Raw genomic sequence first — 7939 nt, forward strand, 5'->3', positions numbered from 1 at the left:
AGGTCTGTAATTTCCTACCATTCAATCATCTTCAGAGATCATACTTCTCAAAACGATAATTTATATTTCTAATTCATGCTACTTTTGACATGCATTATTTTACTTTTTATCATATGGATAAGATGCATCGTTAGAACAAGCTGCAGGCTTCTTCAGAGATGTCTATTTTAAATATAGCTCCAAGACCTTTACCTATAATGGTTTGTAAATCTACGATCAACACAGGTGACCCTCACAGGCCAAACACCTTGGAGGTGTGAGGGCTTCCTCCTACTAAGATGTGCCTTCAGGAGGTTATATTTATAAATAAAACTCAAAAATGGATAATTCAAAATATATTGACTGGATGCATTTTGTCATAGATAGAACAAGGAAAAAACTAACATCCCGAACAATAGATAGGCAGAGAAATGAAATTGAATTCCATTTTCAAACTAACTTTTTACTCAACAAAGTGTGGTTTAACATTTTTAATGTTCAACTATTAGACAAGTGTAGATGACATTCCTCTAATGAATGCAGAATATTATAGTCATACATCATAAATGCATGTCTGTGAAAATGAGTTTAGTCATTTCACACAGGCAAAAGAGAACCTTATTAACATGGAAAAAGGTTTAATGAGATACATATCAGCTAAAGAGAACTACAAAGAATTCTAATCCTTAACCTTAAGATAACAGAGAATTTTATGTATTATTAATAGTTTAAGATAATCTAACTTAATTATCTTGGTAACAATGAATGGATTAAAATATTTCAATCAAATAAAATCATCCTTCAATACTGCTTGATAGTTGCATTCTTCCAAGATCTTAAGGAACATTAAATAAAATAAAATTAGAAAAAATGAAAATTTAAATCTTAAAGTTTCTTTCTTACAAACTAACATAAAAAATACATAAATGACTTGTACACATTTAAAAAAATATTTTAATGGAATTAATGTTATCTACCATCACTAATGATAACTAAACAAAGTCAGACAATAAATAATCAAGTACAATAGAAATACTTAACACAATAATAAAAACAATAGGAAAAATAAATAACTTAATAATAATGACAATTTATGATGAACAAAAGTCTTAGCTCATGTATTTACATTAAATAAATGCAACATTCGATCTTGGTTTATCTTCATAATTGTTTATATTTCCCTTTACCTCCCCCCTCTAAAAAAATAAATAAATAAAAATTTTAACCAGTATATATTGTAAAAACAATATATCATAAAAAATCAACAAAAATAAAAGTAAATGTAAACAAACCTACTATTATCTTACTTGACTCAGGTTTTTCGAGATTTAGATTTTTTCTTTTGGAAATTTGACTCTAAAAAGCTGTCAGAGCCAGAATCCTCAGACTGGGAGGTTCTCGTTGGTATTCTTGTCTGCATTGCAAGAGTAAGAAGACTCCAAGCCTTCTCTTTATTGTATATAATAGCGGTGAAGAGGAGGATAAGAGGCAACACCAAGTAAGAAGACTGAGAAAGTTCAGGTTCCTTCAGCCGTGGTTTTGGAGAGAACACAAGTCGAATAAGCTTAAAAGATGAGTTTGCTTTGAAGTGGACAGGTCTATTGGTATAGGAATGTGTCGACTGAGATAGAGTTGACTCCAACCTCACTATGTATGATCTGCCATCTGCTGGCAATGGTGGGAATGGAACAACAATTGTCTTCAAGGAATAACCACTAGCAGATGGCTTGTAGTCTGAGAGTTTGATGACATGGATTGTGGAATCTGGAGCTTCTTCAGAAGACAATCGAACCCTAAGGGTCTTGAGGTCTTCAGGCCTTTCTGGTGTAATGTGAACCACAACATCAGTTCTCCATTCAGGCCTCAATGCATACAAATGGAGATTTTCCACATCTGAAGCCTCAACCTGTAACAGAATTATAAAAAAATGAACTGCGATAAAATCATGATTTTACAGTGGATAAAGTATAGAATAAGTGAACAGGTATATGGAATTATGTGGATAATACTATACACATAAAAAAATAGAAGATGGGTCAGGAGTGCAGTTAGTGAAGAGAAGCATACAAATAAGTGAAACTTAGTGGATTATTTTCAATGTTTGAATGACCAAACCCCAACCCCTGACCATTCTCTTCTCACATAAAACAATTTATTTTTCTTTCTTGCCTAAAAGTCATAATAATAAAATCAACCCTCTTTATCAGATTTGAACCAGCAACACTGTATCTATATAGTGCTTAATTCATATATTTGAATGTTTTGAAGATACTGAGTCCCCCTTCTCTAAATAAATTTAATTTGTCAATTGATTCAACTCAAATTGAATATTTTTTGGTGGCATTCAATATTAATATAGCACACCCTTCCGATCCCATTAAACACAAATAATTGTCTTTGGTCCAAAGTAATTTGGCATTGGAGTCAATGTCAATGGCTAGCCTGGAATAACCCATGGTCTTTTATAATTTTGATTTTTGAAATACACCCACTTTTCATTGTTAAACATAATGTGATGGAGAAATCACTTTCTTTTGTACCAAGCAAGTAGCATATCCTAGGTGCTTTTTCAGCTTTTACTGTCTTTCATTCATTTCAGGCAGAACTTATTTTCCCATATTTTCTTGACTTTGTCTATGGCTTTCACTTGTATGGGAACAGCTACTTGTGCCACATTTAATTGATCTGTGAGTTTCTGTTGCATTTGAATATCATCATACAACAATGTTTGCAATTACCTATGTTGAAACTTTTTTATAGCCTTTCACTTTTCCATTTCTCACATCAAAATTACCACTTATGAATTTTTTAAACCACACTAAGTACTGTGATTTACCAAGAGTATGAAATGCTACAAGTTTCCTTAAAATAGTGACAGAAAATCAATACTGTTCACAAATCATGGCATAATGGCAATTGTAAGGCACATAATTCAACATGATTAAACCTACGCAGTTTTATGAAACTTGTATTGTTGCAAGTTGAAAATCTTTATCAGATGTCAAAAAAAAAAAAAAAAGAAAGTGGTGCCAATGATATGGTTTGACAGTAACTAAATTAACTTCTAGAGCCAACTACAGAAAAATTTCAGTTTCATTTTTATAGATTTGGTAGTCTGAAACATTCATATAAATGAATTAAACACTACTGTGTTTTTAAAGATAAATACCAGCAAAAGTAAGATATTACAAGTGAGGAGGCAAGTAGAAGATCTCCATATATATTGTAACGGGGAAGAGATGGAAGTGGTTGCAGATTTCACCTACCTAGGAACTATAATAGAAATGTCTAGGAAAATAGACCCAGAAATATCAAACAGGATAAGGAAGGCTAATGCAGTCTATTACAAGATCTACAATACTGTAATAGGGAAGCAAGAGGTAGGTAGGAATGTCAAGCTCCATAACTACAAGTCTGTATACTTGCAGATACTCTTGTATGGAGCTGAAAGCTGGATATTGATGGACCAGCAGGAGAGTAGAGTCACTGCTGCAGAAATGAAGTTTCTGCAAAGAATAGTGGGGAAGACAAGGAGAGATTGTGTCCAAAATGAGCGGATACGCCAGGAACTGAGAACTGCCTCAGTGAAGGAGGTTCTGCAGACACAGCAGTTGAAATGGTTTGGCCACATCATTAGAATGAAGAACCCCTAAAGACAATGGAGTATATACCAGATGACAGAAGGCCTCGTGGACGACCAAGGATGTCCTACCGGGAGTATGTTGACAAGCTTTGCAGAGGAAGAGAGAAGGATCTTTGTCAGGCCAGGAACCTAGCTGCTGATAGAGAAAATTGGAGCGAGTGGCTGAACGTTTCCCTATGCTGAGTAGGCACTATAAGGAGAAGTAAAAGAAGAAGTGTTTTTAAAGTAACTAGTGTAGGCAAGAAAGGAAAATTAATATAATGATATCAAATATTTGTAGAACTGGAAGGAGGCTATTGAAAATGTTTAACAAGGTTAAAGCAATACACTTCTATAAAAAAAGAAAACAACTTTCAAAATTGAACGAAAAATACTACTTTAATCTTACCTTAATAGTAATATTTTCTGGAGTAGCTCTTGAAATATGTTGATTAACTTCTGGACCTACCTTTACACGAACATTGTATCCACACTAAACAAACAGAAAATTGTAACTATCAATTTCCTTTATAAAACAAGAACAAATTTGATATAATTTTAAAATCATAACCACTATGATTAAGCTAATAAATACACTAATGGAGCAATATGAAAATCTTGTCATTATAATCCTTCATGGGAGAAACCAACAACATATTAACTAAACATATTTTTTCTTACTAGAATAATTACATACCCCAGGCTGAAGACCTCTGATCCTAAAATGTCCATTATTTCCTGAAGTCGCTTCTTCCTGATAAAGGTTGCACTTGTCTAAACCAACAGCTTCCACAACAACACCTCCCTCACCTTCACCATTTAATGAGGTGACCAATCCAAGACCACTGTAAGCTACTCTCTCACCACTACAAAAATAGAAAATTAAATTATAAATTATAGACCAATATATTTATTATAATAATAAATCATATATATGACAAATGTTTTAATAAAATCCACAATAAAGCTTAAAAAGAATGTAGGTTAGATAGGATCCAACACAATACTTTTGGTTAGCTGGTTTGACAAAACAGCAAAACAATCCATTTAAAAGATACAATTGTACACCTTTTTTTCTTTAAATATCCTTTTTTTATTCTTTTGACATATAGTGAAATCGTTGTAATGAAATTCCATAGCCTGGACAAATTCAATATTCAAACAAGCAAAAAAAATTGAGGCGAGGATGGATCAATATAAAGCTGAAGACCATGGACACTTTGTGAAATCCTTTGCTGAGAAAAGAGATTATCCTCAAAAAAGAAACAAACACAAAAAAGCTGTTACCACTTGAAATCTACACTGGTGCAATTGTTAATGATTCAGTTGTTACAGCATGGATTGAAGGACATGAAAACAAATTCAAGTTTAAAAGAAATCATCAAATCTTAAGATCTGATTCATACGGAGGAGATAGGTATAAGTAATGCTTAAGTCATACAAAAAGTTGTCTGTAGACAGTCTCTTACGACTTTCTCTTCCAACCATTTGTTTATCCTGGAGTTAATAAATACCAGCCAGTTATTGTTCTGTGATTGCACAATATCCCCTCTCCTTAGTTCTAGGAGATCTCCGGGAGGATAGAACTTCCAAGAAATATTTTCAGCCTTTTATACAGACCTGTGAATCTCTCCTCGCCATGTGAAAGGATTTACCAACCATAACAGCAAATCTATCTCCTTCATAATATTTCCATGTGAAATGAATCTTAAATGCTTTATGAAAGTGTCAAATGTTGAAGAAGAGAAAGTTTAAGGAACTCATAACAGTAAAGCATAAAAATAGTGTCTCATTATAATCATTGCATTCAATGAGCAATATGAAACAGTATTCTATGGCAAAAAATCTTTCCTCAACAATATCTAAAATAAGAAACGTACGAGGAGAAGATGGTTGGGGGTGCAGTCAAAGTGAAACACAAATAAGTTGGTGTTACCTATTTAATTGTGCCAACGTTTCGGCTAGAGTTTCTAGCCTTCATCAGGGCTAAGAACAGAACAAGATAACAACCACAGTAAGTATAGAAATCTGTTTATACTTTCTTTTTTAATTTCTATACTTACTGTGGTTGTTATCTTGTTCTGTTCTTAGCCCTGAAGAAGGCTAGAAACTCTAGCCGAAATGTTAGCACAATTAAATAAGTAACACCAACTTATTTGTTTCACTTTGACCGTACCCCCAACCATCTTCTCCTCCTTCATCATACACGGTCAACTATCTCTCATAATTACAATAAGAAACAGTGAGGAAGTTCCTCAAAAATTCAAACCAAACAAAAACAACCAAGTTCTATAAAAAAAAAAAAAAAAATTAATCTTTATACAAATTATGTTTTCAAGTGAGTGTACATGTATGTATCCACTTAATACAGTGATATGTATGTACTGAATGCAGTTTTCTCAAAATCTCTCTGTAATCCAAACTTTTCACTAATCTGAAACCACCCACACAGCAATCAGTTCAGATTACTGAATTATTGTTGTTCGTCTTCAAATTCACAAATGATTGAGAAAAATTAATTTTTTAACTGTAACATTCTGCCTTAAAGAATTATGGCTCACAAATTTTAACCAATATCTTTGTAAACAATTGTAAGTGAGTGTACTACAAAGATTTGTGGTAATGTTTCAGCAATGTTTTTAAGATTTATTATTTATTTATCATTAGAAATAAAATAAAAATACTGATACAATCTCATTTTCCAAATTTCTTCTGATTGATTACCTGCATATGATTATCTAATAATATATAAAAAAATCGATAAAATAATTTAATTTATTTCATAAAAAAGTTACAAGGTACAATAAAAAAATAACCATTAATTCAACTTCTAACAAATTAAAAAAAACAACTAAAAGAAAAAAAATTAACATTATGCTAATTCTGACCTTAAAGTAAACTGTACCGTTGCACCTTCATCAACACTAATAATTTTGCTGGTCGGGTGAAAACGATATTCTTTCATCATAGGTCTTAAAAAGTATTCACCAGGACTAAGTGATAGGAAGGACATTACTCCTCCTGTATCAGTATGAGCATTACGGCGATAATCTTTACCTCCCGATAGAGACAACAAGACACCCTAAAAAGAAAATTTGATAGAACAAATCATTAAAAATACACATGATTGGTAAAAATTCTAACCCCAAAAAAAGTAAAAATTCTAATGCAATATTAAATATCTCCTTATGCAAACAGAAAAAAAAGAAGTTTATTATATATACTTTAAATAGCTAACCTGAAGGGGTGATCCATCATTTACATCTTTGACGTTTACAACAATCTCAGCTAGTTTATGAGCACTAAAATGCCCTCGCATGGACTGTTCAGTAAGAACGTACCCTTCCTTAGCAGCAAGAAGCCTAAAAAAATATAAATTAAATCTAAATCTTATTTATAACAAATAATATTATAAATGATTTAAAATAGTATCATTAAAATATTTTGTGAAATTTAAAAGAGATGAAGTGAATTTTACCTATAATTTGACATTGCTTTAATGGGGGGGAATTTATAAGAGCCATCTTGAGCAGTATCTTGGGTATGAAGAACAGTTCCATCCCCATCAAGGATACTGATCGAAACATTTATCAACCCTCTGTTATCCCCGGTAGTCACTTTTCCTGAAAACAAAACACTGTTTAAAGCTAATACAGTTACAAAATAAGAAATAATTTATGAAAAAAGCTTTCTATATAAATCTTAAGGGATAGTTAATGGTTTTTTCGGTGCCTTGAATATCAAAATCATTTTGAGCAAATATCTTCTGAGGTGGGTGATACATTAAAAGATTAATTAAATTTTAAGTAGGTAAGGAAGCATGTAATACAAACCATTTTTTTTTCAATGTATCTATAATTTGATATACATTGATATATATAAGTTAAGTATCGGCGAAAGCCAAATGTAAAAAAAGAGAAGAAGGAATAAGATGTAACACGTGTGAACTGCTGTAACATACTAACTTTATTGGGTTCGGTACATCCCTTTATATACATGCGATCAGCTGATCTCAGTCAGCTGACATCGAAGTAACAGCTGACTAAGGCTGTAAGTTATATATATATATTGTAATATACTCTTTTTGAGTAAATAGTATATTTTGATGTATAAAGGGTTTTTGATATGTTTTATTTTATGAATTTCAATCATCAATAGAAGATTGTATAAATTGGTTAGTGTTGTAGAAAAAATAGAATTTTTTCGATTCTATTGTATAGAATTTTAAGTATAATTGTAATGGTAGTTAATAATTTAGTTGACTATTGTGATTGCCTAGAAACCCGCCCTGAGATTAAGAGTCTATAATATTATATATAATAAAATAAAAATTCTCAT

The 7939-nt window shown here is 31.8% G+C and overlaps 1 protein-coding gene across 3 annotated transcripts in view; it reads right to left on the bottom strand.

Moving 5' to 3' along the window:
* Positions 1-320: 320 nt before the first annotated feature.
* Positions 321-7939, bottom strand: part of LOC106692007 (BOS complex subunit NOMO3) — an 18798-nt gene continuing 11179 nt past the window's right edge. For 2 of the 3 annotated variants that reach the window (XM_014437912.1, XM_024360846.1), the window contains exons 13-18: positions 7080-7224; positions 6840-6963; positions 6490-6683; positions 4299-4467; positions 4011-4094; positions 321-1885 (exon numbers count right to left, since the gene is read on the bottom strand). In XM_014437912.1, the coding sequence (XP_014293398.1) occupies positions 1292-1885; positions 4011-4094; positions 4299-4467; positions 6490-6683; positions 6840-6963; positions 7080-7224 (1310 nt within the window). In that variant the 3' untranslated portion in view covers positions 321-1291. The remainder of the gene's footprint in view (positions 1886-4010; positions 4095-4298; positions 4468-6489; positions 6684-6839; positions 6964-7079; positions 7225-7939) is intronic. The other variant, XM_014437911.1, reaches the window with a different exon arrangement.

This window comes from Halyomorpha halys, unplaced genomic scaffold (assembly GCF_000696795.3).
Source record: "Halyomorpha halys isolate HHAL.00 unplaced genomic scaffold, Hhal_1.1 Scaffold6959.1, whole genome shotgun sequence".
Taxonomy (NCBI): domain Eukaryota; kingdom Metazoa; phylum Arthropoda; class Insecta; order Hemiptera; family Pentatomidae; genus Halyomorpha; species Halyomorpha halys.